Source organism: Bombus fervidus, chromosome 6 (assembly GCF_041682495.2).
Source record: "Bombus fervidus isolate BK054 chromosome 6, iyBomFerv1, whole genome shotgun sequence".
In the NCBI taxonomy this organism is placed as follows: Eukaryota; Metazoa; Arthropoda; class Insecta; order Hymenoptera; family Apidae; genus Bombus; species Bombus fervidus.
In genome coordinates this window covers 1,867,159-1,894,093 of record NC_091522.1, presented here as the reverse complement: position 1 = coordinate 1,894,093, position 26,935 = coordinate 1,867,159, and the positions used below count along the sequence as shown (strand labels likewise).

General features: G+C 39.2%; 1 protein-coding gene across 2 annotated transcripts in view; it reads left to right on the top strand.

The window, feature by feature from the left end:
• Nolo (ADAMTS-like no long nerve cord) overlaps nt 1–26,935 on the top strand; it is a 235,344-nt gene that overhangs the window by 203,979 nt on the left and 4,430 nt on the right. The window contains exons 7-20 of one of the 2 annotated variants that reach the window (XM_072005440.1): nt 476–617; nt 1,816–1,948; nt 9,559–9,661; nt 10,927–11,025; nt 19,941–20,082; nt 20,281–20,374; nt 22,915–23,306; nt 24,049–24,178; nt 24,879–25,089; nt 25,526–25,836; nt 25,928–26,055; nt 26,119–26,286; nt 26,397–26,566; nt 26,753–26,848. In XM_072005440.1, coding sequence (XP_071861541.1) covers nt 476–617; nt 1,816–1,948; nt 9,559–9,661; nt 10,927–11,025; nt 19,941–20,082; nt 20,281–20,374; nt 22,915–23,306; nt 24,049–24,178; nt 24,879–25,089; nt 25,526–25,836; nt 25,928–26,055; nt 26,119–26,286; nt 26,397–26,566; nt 26,753–26,848 — 2,319 coding nt within the window. The remainder of the gene's footprint in view (nt 1–475; nt 618–1,815; nt 1,949–9,558; nt 9,662–10,926; nt 11,026–19,940; nt 20,083–20,280; nt 20,375–22,914; nt 23,307–24,048; nt 24,179–24,878; nt 25,090–25,525; nt 25,837–25,927; nt 26,056–26,118; nt 26,287–26,396; nt 26,567–26,752; nt 26,849–26,935) is intronic. The other variant, XM_072005441.1, reaches the window with a different exon arrangement.

The window sequence follows — 26,935 nt, the reverse complement described above, 5'->3', positions numbered from 1 at the left end:
TATTCTCTATGTTTTGATAAGTTTAAATATCTGCAATTTACTTATGAGTATTAGCTTCTATAAAAAATTCTGCCAAATTTATCTCGCGCGTTATATGGGTGTGTTTCTTATACTCTAAAAACACTGTTACAACATTTTATGAACGCTAACTTCATCATTAGACAGAGTAATTTCTTTATTAACCTTTATTATTTATTAACCCCGCATAAAAATATAAGAAAGAACACCATCGCCAATAATATTAACAGTTTCAATAAAGACGATAAGAACGATAAGACGATAAGAATAATCTAGAGAAAGGTCCATGATAACATGATTTTATCAACAGTATAAACCTATAAATTAATATTTTCAGTCAATTCCACACAGCACGAATAACATTAAGCAACTTTCTAGACGTAAATCGAAAGAGAAACATTTGGTAAAAGAACGACGAACAGTTCTATTAACGAAGGCGGTGTAATCTCTGTTTCAGAAAGTCGGCTGCGACCTGCGAGTCGGCAGCAACAAGAACACGGACTCGTGCGGCGTGTGCGGCGGAAACGGGTCGAGCTGCCAATCGCGATACTCGTGGAGTTTGGAATCGATATCCGCCTGCTCGAAATCATGCGGCGGAGGTGAGTGGTTGGTTACGAAGTTCATTCGGTTGAAGCACTTACAATTAGTTCACCGGGAGGTAGTCCATTTACATCGACGCTGGGAGCAATGAATTCTAATGAACTTTGAGCCCGCGAATCGTCGAACGTTCCTCGGCACTTTTGCCGAAATTAATAACGGCTACTTAGACCAGTTGATTTCTCCCTGCTATCATAACGTTACGCTTTGCATTCAGATTGCTGTCCTCCTTGACACTCGAAGAATTTCCTTCCTCGTTGTTTCGTCAAAGAAGGGACAAAATGTACAATAGCTGGCGAAAATGTTTAAATACTTGTCGTAGAAAACTTTATTTTCAACCACGTATGCGCTGTCTATGTTATGCAGAATATTGTGAAATAGTTAAACTTGTAGAACAAAGATCATCGAAACGATACCCGTTCAATGAAACCTCATCTTTCATGGACGCTTGAAAAGTCTCTTTATGAAAATATACGAGACCAAATTTAGCCGAATGCAGAGCAAAATCTTGCCACGAACGATAAATCTCTATTTCAGAAACGTAGTGGGATTCTCTTTAAATCTTTATACTATTTTCCACTTTACGAAAACCGTATCGTCGATGTAATTTAAAATGATCATTTTAAACGTCCCATCTCGCAAACGAAAAAATTCATGCAAGAACAAGAAAAACTGAAATATACAAATGCAATCCTCTAAGCTATACTCGTCTGCAGGAATCTCTAAAGCATTTAAATAATTAATTACCCAGTATATCAATAAATATTAATGTTCGGTGATATATATTATACATTTACAATGGTTATTCACGTTGTATGCTAACTTTTTACTAAATATATCGTTTGCGATGAACATCTTATAATTCCTATATTCAGATTCGTCTCAAATTTTACCAATATGATCGTGACAGTCGTGTCTCATTATAGTGCTAATAAATAAATTTCAAAATATTTTATAGAACATGGAAGTTATCAATGATATTAGTGTTGAAATAAATATTTTAGTGAACCAGCGTACATCGCTATAATTCTCAGCCTTTCGATCGCTGCTCAACATTCTTACTCCACTTTTATTTCCCAAGATAACTGCGAAAAAGACTATCACGAAGCAGATAAGATCACGATATTTTCGCAAAACGTTCCTTCTGCAAGTTATCATCCTTCAGTCACAAGTTGAAATACGATTTCCGTTTTCCGTCAGGTTTCAAGATCGCAATGGCGGTGTGCAAGACGATCGGTCCGGACGAAAACGTGGTAGACGACAGTTATTGCGATCCGGACAACAAGCCAGAGAAGACCCTGATGCCGTGCAACACGCACCCCTGCACCGCAAAGTGAGTACATTTCCTGACGTCTGGTGTACGTGTTCGTGTCAACAAACGTTAAACCGATGCCGCGGATTTTCGTATCGAGGCGAAGCGTGTGGCTTCGAATGCGCATACGCGGACAAGTACAAAGAGTATTTGACAGATTGTTCGCGGATTTTTCCACGACTTATGGATGGAGTGCTTGTACGCGCTCGCGATAGAAAAACCAGTTCCATCGGTGGCGATGTCAATCCTCCACATCTAGATTTCTATTCATTTCTCTTCTACCAATGTCGCCGAGAAAAGAAACTCGATCTGATACTTCTATTCCAGAAATCAATGGCTTTAGATGGGCTGAGGTATTTGAGACGTTGGTCACTCAACTTTTTCCGTTCATCTTCTTTGGAATATAGGATTTAGGACGCAGAATTTGTAATATAAGACGTTCCAGGTTTTTCCAAACTTTGCCCGAATGTTCTATGGGAATACGAAAAAGATGTTATATGAACATAGAGCGTTTGAAGATTTGTTAAAAGGTTACAACGAAAACAGAAAATAGAACAATATCGAAGCCTGCAATATCGTTCAAATTCACGTCGCTTTTTACGTTTTACGTGTGAATAACTTTGAGAAAAAATGCATCAGACGAATATTATCACATATAGTAAATTACTACTTTGTAAAACGTAATAATAAATTCAATTTTCTATGTAATCTTTTTCGGGTTTTTTTTCGGTGGAAACAAGGAGCGTTTTAAAATCGAGTCTGCTTTATATATATTTTTCTTATCTTTATTATAACTCTAAAATGAAACTTTAAATAAAATGAAATTTTATAATAAATTTATATTGCAAAATCTTAATTGTGCCAATACTTTACGACTATTTTAAAAATTCATGATTCATATTTGATATATTTAAACTGTAAAGCCGACAGTTGTGTTATACAAAAAAATTTAATAGAGAATCATATCTTTTACAGATTTACAAAGAATTTTATATGAAAATCCAGGCCGTACCAATACTTCCATTTGCCGCTATCTATGTATATTGCGTTTTGTGATGGATTTAATATATCATACATTGCTGAAATCTTACGTCCAACAGATGAAAAATAGAGATTCGCGATTTTTCGAAACGCTGCGCGTCCAAGTGACCTGTACGTTGAACTCAAACCTAGGATCAGAAACTTCATTAAAGCTTTTCTAATCGGCGGGACCCCGGGGTTCGAGATCGAGCGTTTCGGTTTTACGAGCAGACCAGGGAATGTTTGACTCGGGGAGCACGTTCGCGCAGCTGCTCGAAATTCTCGTATTTTCCACGTGCTATTCGTGAAATCGGAACTCCCACTTTTGGGATTAACGCCGGCCAATCTTCCTCTCTGACCAATTTCCTCGCCGTAGCCGCGGACAAAGCAAGCAAGCAGTCCCGATTATTGTTAGACAAGCCGTATCGGTGGTGGTTCTGTAGGTGTGCAACGCGTGCACCGAGCAACCAACGCGCAGAAATGGATATGGTAGCCGTGTAGACTTGCAATACCCGGGCTTGGAAACGATGGGCCGGAGCTTTCAAGCGGACTGAACGGCCATTAGTCGACGGACGTAGCGGGAAAGAGCAAAAGCCCGGCGGGCCTCTTTCTGAAAGAGACTTGGAAAAACAAGCCCCCAGTACCTTTCACCGACGGAGACAAACCCCTTGTTCTACCTCCGCGTCGAAAACACCGATTGCGAACACTTTGGCTAGAATCGTTCGTTGAATATCGAAACGGCTACATACACATATGTATAGCTACCTTCTTGCAAGCCACGTTGTACAAGTGTTCAGAATAAAGCCTTTCTCGAATATCGTCGAATATTCCGCTGTTTACGATGTTTCACGTTTTATATGTTTCACGTCAAGGTAGTTTTTTGAAAATTATTCGTTCTACGTTGCCTGTGTATTGTACTATATACATTATCCTGTATATATGCAACATAGTGAAAACATCGGGTTTAATAAACATACAGAATGTACAGAATACTGAATTCGTATGAATTCATGTACATAAGATTTAGTCAGAGATAACAATTGCATAAAAACAAAATAGATGAGAATACGATCTTATCTATTCTTTAATATAGAACATTTCATTTTAGAGAAATGACAAAATTGTTTAGATGAAATCTAACTTACATTTTTATGTATGTACGTCTGAAATAAATATTCAGCTTTCAAGTTCCACCATCGAAGTTTCAATAAAGGGACTGCTAATTCTAGAAATTATGTTCATTTAATTACTAGACAATTAATACGTGCGTACATTGCTTAGTGAATTACTAAAGTATAGTGAATCAATATATTCACTATAACGATATAATCGTAAAGAAAGTTTATGCTTCGTTAGAATCTTATAAGTTTGATCCATATTCATTAACCAATATAAAAAATAACTTGGAAGAAGTACATCTCGACCATCTTTCCGTCTATACGTGCAATATATCCTCCATTTTAGAACACACATTTATACGATATCTGATATCTGCCCATATCCTTCATTTTACATTGCACGCATTTTTCACGTCTTTTTTCCCTTTTTTTTAACGTAACGTCGATTCGTATATCGTGGTTGAAGAAACACAGACGAACAGCCTGGAGGAAGTAGAATACTCCGACTGTCGAACAAACAATTCGTCCGGCGATATGGCTGTTTTTCCTGCGAGCCAACGGTTCGCGTCGACATAAAGCGCGCTTCTTCCTCCGGAGATCGCGATCAAAACCGTCGTAAGAGTAACTCCGCGAAACGATCTGCCAGCTATAAAGTACCAACTAGTCGGGACCATCGTCGGATCTGGACGATTCCATGCTCCTGAAAAAGTTATTTAAAGGAATTGCTCGACTTTTATGCGAATCTCCCCACGGTTGTACAAACGACTCCCCGTTCCACTCGATGATGGTTGTTGTATCGCGTTCTCTTCTACGATACGACCCAACACAAGGAAGAAACGAGACAATTTATTTTCTAGAACCCTGGTATTTACCTGTTCCAGTGTGTGCTTTTACCCTTACCTTGCTGTCGTAATTCAGAAATTCGTTGCGATTTATCGATAACTGCAGAAGTTTCTACAATCCGAAATTCAAAAAATTACGAAACATAGAAAACTCGTTTGGAGAAATTTTCGTTGAGATATATTTGATTGATACTAAAAGACTTTGGATTTTTATGCGAATTTAAGGTTTTATGGACACAATTAAAAAAAAAAAAAGAAACAAAAATAGAACTTAGAGATTCGTTTTACCTATTAAAAATGATAACCAGTACTTTACTTTGGATATTTTAAACACTTTTGTTTATTATATACGTATCCTGTGCATCTTTGCATTCTTTCTTTCTTTTTTTTTTTTTTTTTTTTCTCATAAATGCATAAAGAGGATAGATATTATATATTAATGAAAAATTATGAAAAGGATTGTTACAGTTTAGGTCATATTTCAGAATGAATTTCAGCAGGGAAACTTATAACGATTGCAATGTTCAAATTCGGTACCCTTTAAACGACGCATGGAACAAAAGACAAATTTATTTCTCTGATTCATAACACGGACGTCCAGGGGGAAGCTGAAACTGTTCGCGATAAAGCGTAACGATCAGACGGGATAACGAGAAGAGAAAGGGAAGGAGAACGTCCCGAGGATATTTTTTCCAAGACACAATCTTAGTTCTTGGAACGATACGGCCTGTTCTTTGTCTGGATAAAGGAAACGGAGGATAAAAAGGAGGCGCTTTAAAGCTTGTTCCCGATGAGAATCATTCTCCAGACTGGCAAACACTACTTCGGCTACCAAGTACAAAAAACTCGCCGCGAACCATTTTTACCGGATATAAAATATAGCATGTAGTTGAAACGTGCGCAGTCTTTCCCTTTGTGATCGAAAGTATAACTCGACTTTCTTGTCTAGCTAACTTAAGCTTGTTACCTTGTTGCCGATCCACGTCCATCTCTCTCTCTCTCTCTCTCTTTCTCTCTCTTTCCATTCCGTTAGCCAGGTGGACAATTAATATTAAACATCTGAAAAATCAAAGACGCGACAATACTTATCGCTACAATTCGTTTCAAGAAATAACGATGGTATTTGTAAAATACAAAGTATCTTTTTATTCTACTTTTTAAAAAGTAAAAGATCGTCGTATAGTCGACGGTTTAAGATTTTTCTATTCCATCTATCTACGTACATCGGCATGAAAGAGAATCAATTCTAACGTCCGTTAGATTTATCCCAATTTTAGTGTGAAATTCATTGCACTTGAATAAAAAATATCGCCGTAATTCGACGCCTATTTTCATTGAAATTTCAAGAACAGAATATAACAAAGCTGACTGTAGCACAGTATTTGAAGAAAAATACGTTGTCATCCCATAAATGGAAACGAATTTTTTCGCCTCTGACGCCACAATATTTCTCGTTTCAAGCGTGAATTCGCACTCGCGCGTTTCAAAACGGCCAACTCGTCTCAGAGGGAAACGGAAAGGGTGCTTTTTACTCGCTTCAGTCGTGCGTGGCGAAGCGTCGCGAAACGAACCTTTCCCTAATGCTCCAGAAATTTGTCCGGATTTAGCCTTGTACCACGGTCGTTTCGTTTTATTTCGCCTCGATTTCCAGAGCAAAGACACGCAAAGTGTCAAGAACACAGAACGTTCGCTGAAGCTAAATTATGAAAATTTTCGTCAAGTCGTCCCCGGGTCGCTGTTTAACGTTATTATATGCAGCCAGACCAGAGCAAACTTCGCCACTTGGATGATGCACGTAGCCAAGAACTACGGTTAATGCTGCACCAACCAGAATCTCGAGTGGCTCGGGTTACTTCAACTACCGTTTAACTTTCCACAAGAGGCGAATCACGCAACTGATTCGCGCCACATTTTCCTCTTTAACGTTGTTCGACCTTATGAGGATGCTTCTCGAACACGAGCAAATACCAGCCAAGATAATTGATCGATTTAGTAAGGTGTTTTGTTCGTACACAATACATACACTAGCTGACAGAAGCATTTGGACAATTACGACAGAAAACTTATGTTGGTAAAATCGTCTTAGGATTCCATCGAACGTCTCTCGAGTAGAGTTATAAGTCTAAAATGCGTTCGATAAAGTGGTTCACGAAATAAATCCGTCGTAATTGGACCATGAATAATTTAACGAACGTCGTTGTTCGTTAATCGGGGATATTTGTGTTGCGAAAACGAAGGAACGTAACGATTGATCGTGAATTCGAGGTTGAAAAATCAAAACGAGGAGAGCCGATAGCAACGTTAACGGCCACAACGGTTAATAAATCACTGAGTGGAGTGGGCCTCGTCAACATTAAATTGGTGCTAATTGGCCAGGCCGAGAATTTAGTTTAATTCGATTCAGCCAGGCCGGGCAAGTGGTCGACGTTTCAGCTATCCCCCAGGAGAACCGGGATTTCTAAACCGCTGCCTACCCGCAACTGTGTATTAAGCCACTGAATACTTCAGCGGCTATTATTCTATGTCGTGCTAGGGATACAGGCCCAATTAAATTCCATTAAGCGTTTTCCGGAACATTTGACGATTAATCTCACGATCCGGCTACTAACATCGATCGACCAGAATCGTGTACAGAGTCTGGCTATATAATCTGTGCAGGCTAAGAGAGGAGTAATTAAACACGGTGGTTGATGGTTTCGTGTTATAGGCACAGGGAAAATGTGAACACGTATCGTGTTTTGGTTTAGAGAAAATTATCAAGATGTTCAATTAAAGTGATAGTTTAAATTAAAAAAGATAGTTTTCTACCACCGAGCAGAAATAAGGAAGAAAAATCCATAATTTCGATTGAAAAATTTGTGAAATTTTTTCAGACAAATTTTCAATGTTGCTGGTATATTGTATCTGTAGGAGAAAGTTCTAAGAAATAGATAGGACCTGATGAAAATAAAATAAGAATAAATAATTATGTTTCGTTCTTAAGAAAAATGAACGCTAATTTTCTCAAAGGCACTTACGTGATCGTAAGGCGTAAAGGCGTTTAGTGATCGTAACAGAAAGATAGTCCTAGTGTTAATACAATACATCGAAGATCAAGGAATCCATAAGATAGAGTATGTCACGCCTCGTTCCATTAGCTAATAACTCATCGTGTGAATCGTCAACAGATCTGGTATTATCAGTAAACTGCAGATGTTTATGCATTTATTGTGAATTCGAAGGTATAAAAATCTAGAAAAATATTCACTTAACTTTCGTTTCATTTGGTATATTTATGAAACTATGAGTTTGCATAAACATGCACAAATCTAATTATCGATTAGTCTTTCAGTTGCATTTAAAAAAAGTTATTCGAGTAGAAAAATAAACCATAAACCATAAAAGATTATAAAGAGTAAAGTAGTCTATGATTTTAGGAATAAATAAAAAATAAATAAAAATCTTACCAAAACAATCAACATATTAGAATACAAGATTTATTACATGTAAAAACATTTATTATCGATCATTGGGGACGATCTTGTCAAGATAGAGCCGCGAACGTGTTAATACGTTTCGTTTAGCCCTTGTAATAAATAAAAGCTAAAAAGCTTGGAAAGGAATTGGAACATTTTTATCAGATGGTACACGTACTATGGAACATTTACTTTCTTGGAATTACAGTGGCTTTTATGCTCAAACAACGACAGAGAAAATAACCGCCAAGCTAGGTGGACGTATCGGGACCAGCTTACACGTATTACAACGAGAGCAACGCAGCTCGCCGCGTATCGAGCAAAACTTTCATGTTAGAGACGATCGATGGATTCGTCTGGCGACTCGCGAACACTTTTGCCTCGAAAACACGCGATGTAGCGGAAATTGAAAAAGTCCACGGCGATTAGCGTTCCTTCAGTTGCATTTTTCCGGCTTCTATCCATTATCATTTCTCGAATCAAGTAATGTTTCCTTTCTTCAAAAGTTTATTAAATCGTGTTTTGAACGATTCACTAAAATAAAACTATTTATAGTAAACTACAATAAAAATAACTTTGAAGATTCAAAAGTATTTACTTGTTATTGTTTACTGTTGTGTCAGTTTGTTAATTTCAAATTACAGCATGTTCGATATCGATCGGTTATTATCTGAAAATACCTATCCTCTCCAATCGGCAAATTCATCGAACGTGTCGAAAGTAACTTGAACGAGGAAAAAGCTTTCATCGCAGAAATAGCCAGCAATTAACTTGGTGTTGTAAATATCGATCTTCGATCGATGGTGCACTCATCTTGGATTTGTACGCAAGCTGTTTCAACGATGAGCATCCCGGGATCTGATTGCGGTATCGAAGATGACTTCCGGTTGAACGAAAACCTCGTCGAAGGGAAAGCTCTCCATTTTAATTCAGCTATTGAATCTTTTTTTCAAGCGGTTTCGAAGCGCTCGCGGAAACTATGCAATTCGAATCGGGAATTTTTTCTATCGAAGATACTTTGAAGAAACCTCTTTCCATAAAATCGATATTCTTAATATTCTTAATATTCGTCAGAAGAAACAGCAATATGATGCTTTGATCTTACATATGAACGTGGAACGTTATGTATATAACAGGCCTAGATTTCTACTATACAGTTAGACTGGCGTCTCAATTGATTCTCTTTACGTTTCTAGATGGGTAGCCGGCGAGTGGAGCGTGTGCAGCGCTAGTTGCGGAGGTGGATCGAGGACCAGAACCATTTTCTGTACCGAGGAAAACGGCAATGAGACTACGAAGGTAAATATGAACTGGGATAAAGATAATTTAAATACGCGGAATTCTTTTATATTAAATCCCAGGGTTTTCGCTTGCATATCCTCCGTTTCTTTCCACGAGAAACACACTATGGCGAGCGTTCTCCAGACTAACGTCAGAAGAAGCGAAACGGAACGAAAACGTCGCCAGGCGAAAGAAAGATCGATCAGATTTTATTTTCATTGTATTATACGTAACCGCGTAACCGGAATTCTATTCGGTTTCTTGGGAAAGTTGAACGTTTTCCGGGTTTAGTCGCGTCTAGTCCGCGGGATTTATGTTTACGAAATATATTTTGCATGTAGGATCGGAACCGTGCCATCGATAACGATAATGTAATCGAAACTTCGCTCCACTTTATCGTTGGAATTTCCCATTGCTGTATCGACTATTTTTACGGCTCGTAATTCCTCGTTTTACGCCGATCTCGCTAATATAAATCTCAGGCTTTACACCCGACACAAATATAATTAATAATTTCATTCGTCTTTGAGACTTTACTTTACTTTGACTTTGAGACAGTGTTCGCAACACGATCTCTGCTAGAACTGTCACAGAGATACATGTCTATCCATCCATCCGTCTGTCCATTCTGGTGCCTACGACAACCTGGCAAAACCCACGAACCCTAACCTAGTTCGGTTCGTTTAAACTGCAAGGGCCGTTCGCGGTTCTCTGTCAACCACCGTAAAATCCTCTCATCCGAGGCTCGACAAGAGCAGCCGGGAGCACACGTACACGTTGAAAATACGTATGGTTAGACACGACGTATCGTGCACCACGAGCATTTGCATCTTCTTCTATGCTGATCCCACTGTGTTATACCTGAGGAATGAGTAGATGATTCTCTTAGCGGTAATATGGAACATAATAGGTGCGATATGAGCACGTTATACGTATTTGGTAGAATATCCAATTATTCAGATAACATAGTGTGATAAATATTAGAATTACTGAAGAATCATGACGGTCGTGTCTTGTTATAATGTTAATGATATTCCAAAATCCTTTTTTCCTTTCTAACACACACGATACATTCATAAAAGATTTCTATAAGCGTTTAAATACTTTCGCATTCGTGAGCTATTGTATATTGCAAATCTACAAAGTTTTTATAACAAGTTACAAATTTTGTCCACAAAATAATTTCGTATCAGATATTTGATATAAAATAATGTTGCCAGAAAAATTATATCTTTTTTTTTCATATTGAATCAGATAAAAGATTCCAGTCTTTATTGTTGCAGCTGCCTGACCACAAGTGTAGCAGCACGCACAAGCCCCGTAACCAAGAAACTTGCAATACCATCTCTTGTCCCATGTGGGAGACCAATAAATGGAGCGAGGTGAGTACAAGACAATCTCAGGTACCGGAACTGCGACCCTCGCGCGCGAACATGCCGTGAACATGCAAAACGAGCAGGAGGAGTGATATCGGTGCAGACAGACCAAAGTCATTCGCGTGATGGTGGAATTTAGGGCTCCACGAGATGCCACGAGGAAAGCAGTATTTATTACCACCTAGTGTGACGGTCTTTCGACCTACAGAGGGTTGCGCCAGAGCAGTATTTATTACCAACGTCAAGATGACTCCTCTACTAGAGAACGGTTTCTAAATCGGCAGAATTATAAACTCATTTCTCATCTTTGTTTCCTATACAACGAACGAGATTTTTTCCTCTCCTTATCGGAACTCTAAATGTTAACTAAAATTGTTTCGCGCAAAACTCCGTTTTCGACGAAAGACGAGTTTAGAAACATGTCAAGTAGCGAATCGATTAATTATGATTTGATACGAGTGTAAAATTTTACATACGAAAATTAATTATTATTTAGTAGGAAAGTCCATTTTCTGCAAAATATAGTTTCGAATGAAAAAGATTCTTCTTTACACCATCGACCTGTTTCTGCATATAGAATAATTATGCGTTTTGTCACGCTATACATGTCTATATTCAAAGATCATTGAAATCATTGTTACATTAGAAGCGTGGCAGGATTTTAATCGAAGCGATAAAACGCGTGCAATTTCGCGTCGAATAAACACGGGGGAATAATTTCTATCTGGCGGAGTTGACGTCGTTATGCGAGTTAGACGGACCTTTTGTCTCTTAAAAGGACGTTAACGGGCTTCGTGGATGAGGCAGACGAACGTGTAACCTTTCTCTATCCGGTTATATCTGTCTATTCGTATCAGGAAATCCGATTTCCTCCGGGAACAGTAAACAGGTCGGGCTGATTGTTGCAAAGGGAAATGAAACTCGTTCTGCAATTTGCTTTGTGCGAGCCAGATGTTTTGTTATCGCGTTTCACTGCGAGTTAACGTTAGCCCAAGCAGCCGCGGGAATGCAATTTTATGTTTCTTCCCTTTGATTGGTTCAAAATTTCGAACCATGTCAGTCGAATCTTTTAAAGAAAAAAGAAACGTTTGCTATCCTTTATCCTTTATATAAGGAATACCTTGTACTCTAAGTAAAGTAAAGCAACAAGTAAGCTTGTTACTTGACAAATAAAGTAAAGCTTGAACATATATGATGAACTTTTAAGATCGATTAGTGTCGCTAAGAGAAATTTAACTCAGCCAAGAAAACCCTTTTACCAGTCGTAGGTCTATTCTTAGCAATCAAACCCATTCTGATCGTATTCTGATCAATACAATATCCATATCTGAGTCGCACAATACAGTCGCAAATGATTAAAGGTTAATCGAAACATCTATATGGAGGATTTCGCAAACATCTGTGATACGACTTCTCTGGTGAAAAAAAAAGAAAGTAGCACTCGAACCGAAAACATCGTGGACGACAATAGCGAGAAAAGGCACCAGAACAAAATTAGCAGGTCGAGGGGCCATCGTTCAAAGTTCTTTAGAACTTTCTCTTGCCCGCCTCGAATGAATGGCGAAATGAGCCACGAAACAGTTTCCTTCCTCCCAGTAATTTTATATCCGGTTCTGCTTTTCCGTGGTCGGAAAGCACTTAATTTGCTCAAACATTTTTGCCTCTTTTCCCATTCCCTTTCTGTTCTAACGACATTAACGCCTCGGCAAAGCGTTGCGGCGTCACAGCCAGCCAAGTCCAAAGAACTTCTTGTCTGGTCTCGCGCGCGCCAGAAATTCGCTGAAATCGGATTTTCTCGAAACCGAAGGAGCTCGACCGAGCATAACAGCTACCGTGGATCCACCAATAACCCACGGAAAAGGCGACAGGTTTGAACGCGTAGAAATGGAAGCAAACGAGGGTAAATGTTCACCTTCACGACGCAACCATTCGAAGCGTCTAAGCTTCCCTTCGCGAGAAATGCGTAGCCTGGTTGCACTTACTTCGTCCTCCGTCCCTTCTTCCAAGTGTATCTACACGAATTTCTCCCTTTACCTCACGATTCACCCTCTTTCCTGTCGTATCTGCCTCGCTGATGCTCTTTCGGCACTCTTTGAGGATGTTCCAGACCGCATCATCCACCGACATCAAACAGAACGATTTAGTCGTCAAATAACCTTCCTCTTGTCCCCTCGATTCGCTCCTCTCTCGGTTTTCTGCAGCTCTACTTCGCTCACACTCGCGTATCGCCCTTTCGGGTATTCGAGCAAAAAGACGGACACGCCTTTTTCCTACGATGCTCGTGGCTGATCCGTGTCTTAAGAACAAAAAATGCGTAGTGGAGCACCGTTTCGAGATCCAATAGAAAAACGAAGGGATGAAACATGAATATAGGAGGCAAAAAATAAGGGCGAGGAAGAGGGTAGAAAGTGTTTTCAATAAAATGAAATGCTCTTCTATCTGTTGCGATCGCGGGAAACGAAACGAAACACGATGTAAATGAAACACACAGGGATTCCGCGTGTGCATCCCTGAAAAAATATTTCAAGTCATACCGTGAGCTACGAGTAATTCAATTTCACCACGCACCTCTATATACCATGTTGGAGAACATGGAATTTTAATAAAAGTAAATACAAAAGGGAACACTGTACGAGAAACAAGAAAAGAAAAAGAAGAAATATTCGGGAGCGATTTTGCGGAACATTTAACGAGACATTTCACATGGGTTGAAAGGCAAGAAGCCAGGAACGAGCAGAAGACAAACGGAGGGGAAGAAAAAAATAGCGGCGCGATAAGAGGTTCGAGAGGAGAGGCGGAAGAAAGTGGGAAAGGCGCGCGTAGAAGAGGGTAAGAGGGTGCATTCTCGTGGAAAATGCCTCGCGTTGCTCGACGAATTCATCGCTGCCGATTGCATTCGTGGTAGGCTCATACGTGCACGTGCTGTGTCACACGCACACCATGACACGCCTATACATGCATACAAGCGCAAGTACAAATCGATTCGAGACACAGCATCAAGAGGCTCGCCGCCAAGTGCGTCGCCGTTGCTGCTTTGCAGCATGCACCACGGGTCTATGACTCTGCTAGAAGGTTTCCACGGAATTCGTACGCGCTTACCGCGTAATAAATGCGATTCAGATACAGAGAGTGTACATTGTAGAAGGTTCGAACGACCCAGTGGCGCCTAAGGGAGTTCCAGGACTCGTTTTGGCACGATACTCGATGACCGACTCTCTTCCCTCCCATTCCTTTCATCCTGTAGCCTGTTCTATAGTCACTAACATTTCTTGCGTTGGTCGAACAACTGTGTGTCCTGAAAAGCGCGATATCTGCTGGAAGCATTCCAGGCATTTGGTTTCGAGGACATCCGATTTCATGCGTTTATGGAAATTTAAGTCCCGCTTTCCCGACCTCTTGCATTTCATTCCGATTTCTGTTTCAGCTCGATGCATTGAAAACTTTTCGTACATTGTCGCCGTTATATACGAGCATACGATAATTGTGAAACTTGGAATTCAACTTCGTAGCTCGTCTAGCAATTTCCCTAGTTGGCTACGATCGCCATGGAGATCGTCGTTCTATATCTAGAGAAATGTGTAGCGAATTAACAGAAGCCGATGCCATTTATCGTTAGTAAACCCCAGATGTTCGTGCATTAAAAATTTTTAAGGCAAAGCACGGAATATATATTGTAGTACAGAGAAACATACAAGTATTCGAAATGTAGCACTCGTTATGATATTTAGTAAGTGAAACAGGTTTCTGAGCAGGTGTTCATGCATAAATATCCGCAATCCATTTATTAGGCAAAACTTTCAATCACAATTACAATTCAATCCTCTCTTTCCGATAGGACAACCTGATTAGAGAGAAATATCATGGGAAATGCGAACGGTATATGATAAGATCGTTCCGCTGGAGAAGAAATTAAAGTAACTTCGCTATGTAACTTCACGCGGGAGACCGTTTCGTTTATATTCAGAAACAAACTGGAAACGCTGAAGAAAGTTCTGGGAACAATAAAATTTTACAACATCGTATCTCAGACTGCCAGGCGCGAAACAAGGGAAGCAACCGTTCTCGAATGGAACGGCCTGAGCAGAAAAGTGACTCACTTCGCGTGCTCCCAGTGTTGGCTGATGCAACCTCGAGCAGCAAGAATAAAACTGCAATAAGAGGTGCAAAGAGACGCAACAATAAGGGACAACTTGTAGGAGAGAAGGTCGCGTTGCCTCTTTCTATTCTCTCTATCTTCCTCTATTTCCTCTCCTTCCTCGCAGAGAACCAGCAAAACTTTTCATCTGGTACACGCGAAGTGGGAAAAATCAACGGAATTCCCAGCGGAATCCGCCAAGCGAAGTTATGCTTTATTCATGAGGGCCGCTAAATGCACTCGCGCATCCCAGATACGTATTTATTACTGTTACTCCTCGATACGTAAAAAGCACGTCGGTATTTCGCGAATCGTGCGGACTCATAATGGCGGCGGGTGGTGACAACGAAACGTTTTCACTTCGGAATATTTCAAGATCCGCGTCTCCTATAGAAATGAAGGAGCGCAATGGTAACGGGACAAAGGAAGGGAAAAATTCTCGGCTGCAAATTGAAAGTTAAATTTCGTTTCCTCTCCTCGGATCTTCAACTCGGAGATTACCGATTCGTGTCTCTTCTAGTTCGTATCCTTCGTCAGTAGAGCACATATATATTCACGTATATAAAAATAACAGTGAGAATAACGTGATAAATGCATTTTTCTTGATTCTTTGATTTCTCACACTCTTTTATTACTCTATTATCGAAAATTAAAACAACCTGTTTGGTACGAAGATATAATTGTTATGCAAAGTTTTTAGAATCCAAAGATACAATTGTCAGGACGAACGATATTTTAATATCTTCAATAGAGTAATATTATTATTAATGAGCAATATTTAGAAATTTTGAAGAGGATGAAGACATTGACAACCAACTACTATTTGAAAACAATTTCTCTGTAAATTTCTCTGAAAATATAATTTGTCGCGTTCTTCCCCCGTAATTTTCATATAAAAGCGTTGTTAATTTAATACCGACTCGTTCCCAAAGTGACGAACGTGAATGGAAATTTACGACGCTCAGAAGATGATGGAGGATTTGCCGATTTATTCCAAGACCACGATGCTTTCCGAAAAAATTCTTTCGCTAGGGAGAAAGCGGTATTAAAGCATTCTGCGCATTGATCTTCGCGATGAAATCGTTGAGTGAATGTGGGACTGGTTTATTACGCACAATACAGTTCACGGGGGCGAAGAATCTAGTCACGTAGGTACATGACGAAAGGGATCCATATGATTTATGACTCTTCATTCTTCGATCAATACGAACAACGATCACCTTTTCGCTACGCACACTTACAAAATACCGTAAAGCAAGTTTATATAAATAGAACGATATTTAGCAAAGCTACGATTCCATCTATTCATGGTATCCCGTCTAGCTAATTCAGATAATTTTTAACTATCATACGTCATATACACACATAATATTGTACACAACTGGTAAATTAACGTCGATTACTCATAATCAGGCAACTGACCCGAATTAAATGCCAGTGAAAATGTCTGAAATCTAGTCAAATCGTCCGAGTATTCATTCTTGATCATTACATTACAAAAATTAGAAATGTTTAACAAAATAATGAAAATATAGAGGCAATGCGTACGGAACAATGCTCGGAACGATACAAACTGCAACGAAGACAAAGAGAGCATGTATAACACTTTGATAAGTGATAAACGTTGCTATTAGAATTCGCTGACGTCTCTCGTTAAACAAATGAGACTAAAGTTTCCTAAGAAAGTGAAGATTATTGAAAGTTCCGAGTGATATTAATTTAAATACCAGGGACTGTAGACTGAAATTCATAAAGTCAACTAGGGAGAAGATTGACAATGTTCTACCAGAACTTGAAATCATCAATAACTGTGTTTTGTCGTCGATTTTAAAAATAGGAAAGTAGAGGACGTTGTATGATACAATATCTGGTGCTTATCAGTCTCGATAACAAAGGCGGCAAACAGCGTGCTTTCGAGAACGATACGAAAATATCCCTAGTCACGTGTAAGCAAAAGTGTGTGCAGCATGATTTACGGCTCATCTCATGCTTGATCGATACACAATGGCCTCACTCCGGCTGACGAAGGAAACGTTGCAGGCTGCCAGGAGCAAGGAGATGGCGTCGGTATCCTTTTGCCAGCAATACATAAAGGCAGCCCTCTTATACCCGTCAGCACGGTAATGATTTCATCCGAGGCTACAGAGGAGGAAAAAGAGTGAACGGACGGGAGAGAGGAAGAGGAAGAGAGGGTGAAAGAGCCACCACCGGAAGACAGGAATTGATAGATTTCTCTCTTTTGTGAGCTCACGAGCCATGCAAATATTGAACTGAAAGCACAGGGCTCCTTAAAGCACTTCCACGATATCGGACCTCCTTCTTGATGCTTTTGAGACGAGAGGTAGGGATGAAGGAATGAGGAACACGGGAAATATATGCTGAGATCGGATGGAAGTTAAAAAACGGTGAAAGGAAATGAGAGAGAGAGAGAGAGAGAGAGAGAGAAAGGAAAATCGGAGTGCACGAAATGAAAGCAAAGTGGAATAAAAAAGAAAAATAAAGAATAAAGAATAAAAAAGAAAAGGAAGAGAGGAAAACGAAAATAGCGATTCAAAGAAAGAGGGGTAGATCGGTTGACGAGACGAAGATATACTAGCGAAAGAAACAGAAATAATGGGGCTGAAATAAAGTAAATGATGAACGGATAAAGCAATGGAAAGCGAAAGGAGAAAAAAGCTTAGAAGTAAGTAGGTAAAAAAGGAAAGGTAAATGTGACGAACGATAAAATGAGGACAGAAGCAAACAGCAGGAGTAAAGGAGAAGGCAGAGTGGCTAAGTCGAGTGGGTTTCCGCTTTTCTCGTTCATGTCACCTTTCCACCTTCGACGTCTTGAATGATAGCTCTGGTATCCGGATTTTTGTTCACTCTCCTTCTCGCTCGCACTTTTAAACCGCTCAGACCATTCCTCGTTCTTACCTCCCCGATCAACAGACTTTATTCTGGTTGAGAGAAGTTTGAGATCACCACCGTGGCGCCTTCAACGAGACATTCTGCTTTCTTACTGCTCACGACTCTTTCGCAGCGAGAGGCTGAAAATGGTACCTACCAGTTGAGATTCGGCTGCGATTTGATCCGACGTAAAAGCGAATCTGATCGATCCTGAAAAAAAAAAAAAAAGATTCCAATTGTCTCGTCTTCGTGTTAGTCAATTCGATTAAACTTCTAGATATTCTCCATAATCGAAATACAGACACAATACAGACAAATACTGAATTTGTCAAGTAAGTAGAGTGCGAATTTTTATATACTTATAGAAAATTGAAAGTTGTAAAAATGCACAAAATACAGATAATATGCCAAGATATATAAAATATTCAAAATATAATACCTATTATTCTATTACTTAGCTGACGAAACAAATTTCTGATTTAGTTGCATTAATAAAAATGTAGATTTGCATAAATTCGCGCAGTTTAATTATAGAGATAAATATAGCTTGACAAATTTAATATTAATTAAAGTGAAGAAGCAATCAATGATTCTTAATTGTATTATCTCAATGTTGCCGTGTTTCTTAGAGGTTTGTTTCGCGAAGAACGAAAAGGCCGAAAAGAAGAGTTTTCTACGTCACGAGTGATCAACGGAAGCAATTACTTCATATCTTCCGTGACAGGAAGCAAAGAGGTCGAGCACTGTGCTTTGTTTCCGGATTTACAACACGCTGAGAGGAAATTTGTTCGATATTTCTGCATGTCACGTCGCGTGTACGTGAGACCCACACATTCAGCGTATAATGAAGCAAGAAATTCGCTTCTCGAAAGTTGAAAAATGTTTTGCAGCGTATCGTCGATGCTTAATATCTTCTTTGAAAATTTATCTCTAAAAAGTGGAATTAAATAAATCTGTACTTGAGAGCTGAACTAATTTAAATCCATGCTTTTAAGTCAAGTTATATAGATATTTCATTACCTATTTTCATTATGTCACAAATGAATGAACTTTATATAACGATATGAAGAATATATATGTATTATACATCTTATTTCTCAATAACAATTTTATTCTAAGCAAATTGTTTCAAATATTAAATATTATTTAGTTACAAGTTCGAAGAGATAGTTTCGGGAAATTGTCCTCTGAAAGGTTATACTTCCAGTGAAAAGCAGATCAGTTACAGAAACAGTAAATATATCGTAACAAAAATTGCCATCCATCATAGGCCATCATATAGAAAGATATTCTTGAAAGATATCTCAACTCGTTTTTTTCTTTTGCCCCTTAACATTCTGTGGCAGACCTCACCCCGATAACGATCTTCGAGGAGTCGTTCCAGAAGAACCTTTTAAATTGTTTGAACGTTAAAATGGAACTTTGCAAATACCAGTTAGTATACGAAATTAGATTCCACAGTGGCGTCACGAAACTTTATTGTTCCTTCGCCCTGCCTTTCCTTCGTGTTCTCCCCTATTTCTATGGACTTTATCCTGCCCCGACTTCGGTATTATCTCGCTTCGTATTCTCTTCTTGTTGTGAAAACCGTGTTCCAACTAAAGCTGCTCACAGTTGCCAAAATAAAAAGTTAAAAACGAAGCGGTGTGTAAAATGGGACTTGGTGTTTGCATAAACTTTTCGAAATACCTCATATTCACGATCCTCCAAGTTCATCGATTCAACCACTTTCATAATTTCCTATACTTTCATCTGTTATTCAAGTACACATTCCGTTCGTGAGAATAAATTATCAGATTATCAATCTATTATTAATCTAAAATAATAACAATTGGCCTCGTTTCGGAACGATTGGCTGGCAGCGTGAAAACTTATTTTTCCTCGATGTGATCGATAGTGTTCGACGACATGCGGTACCGGAGTCAGGACGAGGACAATCGAGTGCAGAGATGCCGTTGGTTCGATCTCAAAGGACTGCGACCCTACCGAACGACCGCACACTGAGCAAGAGTGTAAAACAAATGTCCCCTGCCCGATATGTAAGTTTTATAAGTTACATTCCTATACTCCACTACAATCGTTCATCGTGTCATTTGGAATGGGTTTATTGGTAGAATTCTTTTTGATTTCTCGCGTACACGATTCGAAACGATTCAATACGACGAATCTCGTCGATGGTCGTCGATTCGGATGAATTGGTAAAAAAATATTTTATGATCGGTGAATTTTCATTTCAGATGGCGAGGAAATGACGCAGCCACTGATGCAACCGTACCCACCTCCGCCAGTGTCAGAAAAATTGATCGATCAACCGATACCCTCAGAATCAACGTAAGTAACTTCTTTGAAAATTGATAAAGATATACGCGCGGATATATATATATATATAAATCAATATGGTAATATGTATTCAGACGGCCGAGTCCGTAGCTAGATATTTACAATATTACTACACACAGATCACATCGTAGAGCTTCTCGTTGCGCTGTTCCTTCTCCCTTTTGATCAAAATAACAAAACTCGTATAAGCTTAGATAGAAAGTCTTCCTTCTTAAAAGCATTCATTTCTTGACGTCAATTGATCTGTCCTGACAGATATACGATCTACTTTGCCTGTGGCTGGTTGTATCTGAGGTATCCCATTACTGTGTCTCTTTCTATTCTCTATCACTTTAACTCTTTCACTTCTGTGTTCTCTTCTTCCCTTTCTTTCTCTTTTTCTTCTTCTTCTTCTGACTTCATCGATTCCCTTCTCTCTAGCATCCACCCACCCACTTTCTCTTCTATCTGTTTCCTTGGTTTCTCTTTCTTTGTTCTTCTCAAGTTCTTCTTAACTCCTTCCCTTTCGCTATCCCATCCCAATAGCTTCCACCGCTTCTTGCCTCTTACTTCTTGCTTCTTGCTTCTTGCTTAGTGCTTCTTGCTTCTTGCTCCCGAGAAGGAGCAAAGCAAACCGACGTTCTCCTTCCTGCTTCTGCTTAATGTTTCCCTGTTTCTTCTTGTTAATCACCATCACCACCGTCAGTACCCTCTTCTCCTTCCCCACGTGCTCTACACTCTCTCGTAGATTCTTCGCACGCTTTTGTAACTCACCGCAAAGCTGCGAAGTCTAAAAACGATTCTCCTTTTTCAACGAAATCAGGGTTAAGCGAGTTTTAGAAGCATTTGACATTCTCGCCCTCTTACCATCCTTTACGATCACTTACCACCCAACGCTTCACATCCTTTCTCCACCCTCTTCCCCGTTTCGTTCATTAACCATTTCCCTTAACCAACTTTAGGCTAGACGAATCCTCTTCCAGATTCGTTTCTTCTTCTTCTTCTTCTTCTTCTTCTTCTTCTAGCGTATAGTGTTTTTTTCTGTTTATCTTAGCATTGCGTAGGCGCGTCAGCGAGAATATCGCTTTACGGCAAATGCAAACAGGAAAAACGACACCTGTCGCGTTCGTGTAACGTAATACACTTTCAACGTTTCTTTATTTTATTATATCCTTTTTTCAGCCTGTTTCCACGGTAAAATAAAAATCTCCGTTGCTCGTGGAAAACAATAGTAACCAACGCAACGCGACAGGCCTGTTTTCCGCTGACGCGCAACAGTTTTCCAACTTAAATATCTCTTCTTTGCTTGAAATTCCGGAAGCTTAATCTCCCTGTTTCTTAGCTAACTTTTTCCTGGCTGTTGCTCCTAATGCATTTATGCAGATTACGAGATTTACCGTGATTTAATTAGCGCATAACGCGAATGCCGTAGAACAAGCATTAGCATAGACTAACGACGATGATATTACGTAGATTGTTACGTTTGTTCCTTTGCCCCCTACAACGATGTCTTTTTCTCGTTTTTCAGCCTACGTTATACTACTGTAACTTTGTAGGCTTAGCATGCATTATTTAGATCGTAGAGCCTGCCCTCCTTCTCTCATTTTCTGGCACGGTACTTGTCGGACGAATTTTACACGAGCTTTCGCCAGATTCCATTCTCAGAACAAAAATCGCATCTCCCGTCAGAGAAAAATACACTAGTCGATTAATTTTTAATGGAATTTATTAAAAACAAGCCTTAATTTGTAATTCGTTAAAAAACAATTATATAAAAATTACTAGAGTAGGAGCACACTTTGATTTGTAATTAGTCGCTGTTTGCAAAAGATAAAAGGATATTGCCACCTTCTATAATATTATTCTTTGATATTATTCCTAGTTTTTCATAACGCTGTATTTGTTCCGCGAACTGATATCGCTGATAGACGAAAGCAAATTGAAAACGTTGTCAGCTAGAAGTCATTGATTGATGGACAAAAGTAGGTACTCGCGGATAAGTTCGAATGGGTGGCTCGATTCAATAGCGTTGAATAGAAAGGAGGGAAATGGAAGGCGCGGTTTTAAACGTAATCCTGGAATAACCGGCAGTTATTTATCTGACCTAATCGATGACAGGACAGATGTATGGGTCGCTCTATGTACTACGAATATGTAGTCGGGAAACCAATAAATTCTGCAGGAATAAAGAAGGGAACCAAAATATCCGAACGCGCACAAAGACAACCACTTTTAATATATTCGAAATTCCTTCGAAGTTTGCCTGTTTGACTACTAAAATTAGGAATCGACGTTTTTCTTTTATCGTTCCTATAAAAGATATCGAATTTCATTGCTTCGTGTCAAATCGTACACCGATTTAAGTCAGGAATCTTTACGGAATTTAATATCTCAAATTACCCGATTCGATAATAGAATTTCGTTTAAAAGTTGCTAGCTTCGTTTCGAAAATCTCGAACGGACTCAAAAAAAAAAAAGAAAAAAAAAAAAAAGAGAGGCACCCTCTTCGGACACCGTATCGAACTTATATCGTTAAACGAATGATCCTCCAGATTCATCGCGAAAGAATGGTCACCGTGTTCCGTCACATGTGGCGAAGGAGTCAGGCATCGAGAGGTCCGTTGCAAGATATACCTCGAGTTCAGTCGAACGGTGGCCGATCTTCCGGATCGACAGTGTTCAGGACCGAAGCCGCTCGAGAAGGAGAAATGCATGATGGGGCCATGTAACCTGATCGAGAATAGCCTAACCTACGGCATCGATACTGTCGGTGATAGCGGATATGCCGAGCCAAGCCTAACTGACACCTATAGATCATCTGCAGGAAGTTCCAGCGGAAGTGGCTACGACGCTGGGATCAAGGTGGCTCCAGGAAGCGACGTGCAGACTACTTACTCGTGGAAAGAAGCTGGTTACACTCCTTGCAGCGCCACTTGTCTCGGAGGTAAAGGATATTCCGTTCTGTAACTTGTTTCGTAACAGTGAAAATTAAACGCGTGTAAACGCTAAGGTGTGGTGGATGTTGTAAAGGAATTTTGCGAATTGTACCAAGCAAAACTGGGACAAGTCTCAGCGAGGCTTGAAATTTAACGGAGCAACAGAATGGAAATGGAATGCAAATTCACAGAGGAAACAAGAAACTTCAAAAGCGGCGTGACGAGAGTACGTTTCTTGATCGTCACGCATTGGACTCGCGAAGAAACTGTATTCGAAAACTCTGATGTTTCTTGGTCGAAGAGAATGTATCAAGTAACGATTAAATGCTATTGCTAATTCAATCATAGTGTTTCCACGCAGCTTGTACCGATGCTTGGAAAATCCTTTTAATCGAATTATCTATCTTTCGTTCTATAAATACTATATTTAAGCGACTCTAATCAGCCGCAAACGTAAGTCAAGGAATTATCGGGGATCAGATCAGTAAGGATTAACGGTATGAATCTAGGTTCGTTCCGCATAGAACGCTTAATTAGCCTGGGATAATTCGACGCGATTGTACAATCAGCGGTGCTCGACGACGAGTTAGCCGATTGAATCGCATCGAACCGATAGATTAAAGTCGACTCGTTCCACGCCGGAACACAAATGTTCTCTCTCTTTCTCTCTCTCTCTCTCTCTCTCTCTTTCTACTGACCATTAGTTCTGCTAATTCTACCTTATTTTTTCATCGTGCAATAATATTTCAGGTTCTCAAGAACTGATAGTGAATTGCGTGCGAGACGATACTGGCAAGACCGTCATGCCATTTCTCTGCACCGCCGACACCAAGCCGGAAGTTAGGATAAGGGTTTGCAACGATCATCCTTGTCCTCCCAGGTAACACGTCAAAAAACAAATTCATAATCAAAAGTAACTTTTTCACGCTAGAAAGCCATTCCTTAATTTTTATATTATTTATAAATATTACTGTATTAAACATGAAATTGAATGAAATCTTAATTCTACAGCTCTGATCTATTAGGTCGTCCAATAAGTTTGGGCTGTTCATTTTTCCGTCATGTAGATGCTTTAAAGCATCAATGTACATTTGATTTTGGAATATTCAAGATTTTATACATCCGATGTACGAATAAACAGTCTGCTTTATCCAATCATAATCATAGTCATTTTGTCCATGTCTATTTAAAAAACGTAACTGATCTTCAAAATTAAAATCGTTTTTGAAACCTATCAAACCATTTTATACGATGATATTATATAATATTATATAGTATTTCTTTTTTAAAAAAGTCGCCTCACATTTCACTTATAATTCTTTCATAAATGCTATTCATAAATGTTTTTCTCTCAGATATCTTCCCTAGACTGACTGCGATCTTACAAGATTGATATGTTATCGCTTATCGTTCTCTATAAATCATTGCATCATCAACGTTCTTCTGAAATAAAACACAGTATAAAGAATATGTGAACGCATTGCGTCACAAATTCATTGGATGATTTAATAAGAACAACTTAATTTAAGTATTATTCTATTCGCAATTAGCCGGTCATTACGATCGATCTTTGCCCACAGATGGAACTTCAGCGAATTTTCACCGTGCATGAGCCCGTGCGGGATCGGTATACAAACACGTGATGTCACATGTATACACGAGGTGATACGCGGCACAGGTAAGATGGTCCCTGTGCCAAGCCACATGTGCCCGCAGCCACCACCAGCGGATAGACAATACTGTAACGTATGGGATTGCCCAGTTAAATGGAGTACAGGCAAATGGAGCAAGGTACTTTACCTCTGTTCAGTGAATTAAATGATATGATCACCTCGATCGGGACCCGAATTCACGGAGTCCCTCGATTGAATCATTTAAATGTTAATTCTATTAAAATTCAGCTCCACGAATTTAGCCGAAAATGCTATTGTAACCGTTTGAACTGACCGATTACAATTACTACATTGTGGATATTTATGTATCCATAGGACATTTGAAAGTACAAAAATACACAGGATGCACAAAATATGCGATACTATTTAATATCTAATGTTTAGTACTCTGTATAATATTCAGTATACGTTCCATCGTTTTAATTATATTTGTAGCTTAATAATTACTTGCTCGTGATTAAATGGAATTTAATTCGATATCAGAGACAGTAATAAGAATTAAAATAAGAATTATTCTTGATAAAAGGATTAAAGATAGTGAATGGTGGTTTCAGTGCTCGAAAACCTGTGGAGGAGGTGTAAAGAAACGCAAAGTGACCTGCGAGCAAATAATGGCCCAGGGGCGTAAACAGAGTCGAGAGGACCGTGAATGCCCATCTCAAAAACCATCCACGGAGAAACCTTGCAACACTAGAGCATGTCATGATATGGATGCAGGCTCCCTGCCTATAATTACCAGTCAAAATACGACGTACAATCAAACGGACTTGAACGCGAAGGTAGATTTGAAAATCGGCGGTGTCGCGAAGGTTTTTCAAGGCACATCTTCCATCAAGATTCGTTGTCCGGTTAGAAAATTTGATAAGTGAGTTTCTACCGTAATTCAATAAAAAGATAACATAATCTAATAAAGACGCACCTACATAACATTGATATGAAAATGGAAACATTTTTAGAGCGCAGATCGCATGGACCAAAGATAATAAAGAGCTGAGAAAATCGAGGAAATACAAGATTAGTAGGAAGGGCGCATTGAAAATTAATGATATAACATCCTCTGACGCTGGCGTTTATGCTTGTATAGGTAAATAGCTGAATCAATAAAATTGTAAAAAGCAAAGCATAACGTTGATTCTTGTGTTAACAGCGGGAAATTCTCACGCGGAAACGCACCTGATTGTAAAATTTCGTTCGAAAGAACAGATCAGCAGCGAAGAATATTTACGATTGAGCAATTCCGTCCATCGACAACGAAACGCTAATTTGGACTCGGCACCAGCTAATTCAGGAGAAAGTCTCTATACTGATCGAGCAGGTACGAATTATTTATTTATAACGATTTGCATCTTGATTTTTTAATTAACAGTTCTATCCTGTACATTGTATCCTGGAGATTTTGAATAATTTAAATCGATCTTCTAATAGCTGCGTATGGAAACCGATTTGTTCCCATCGACAGTGAAGATCTAAGTCATGAACGAGCGGTGCCTAGCAAACCGACAAGAAAGCCACATCAAAAAAAACAAAAAACTAGTCCAACACCACCAGACTCTACGATGATACACAAGGAACACACTGTAACTTCGTTGAACCAGGTAAAGACTTCGGAGAAGAGATTTAAATTGAAGTTCTATTCTATTACCTATTATATTATATTACTTTCCTAATTTATAAATAACCGCATGATAAATTAATCTCTCGCCGATGATTCTTTATCCTTATGCTTCCTATACATGGAATAACTTTATATGGTGGTGGATATTTATGGTCTAATATATCAGCCAGGATACCACGAATCCGTGGAATCGACTGCACCCTCCAGTTCAAGTGCCTCTACTCTCGTGCCGCACTTAACTTACTTTATATCGACATTAAAGGTGAGACGATGTAGACGACTGTAAAATCAGGATCAGTATACTTTCTGGAACCATCTTCTTTGCTTTTATCTAACAAAATTATATTTT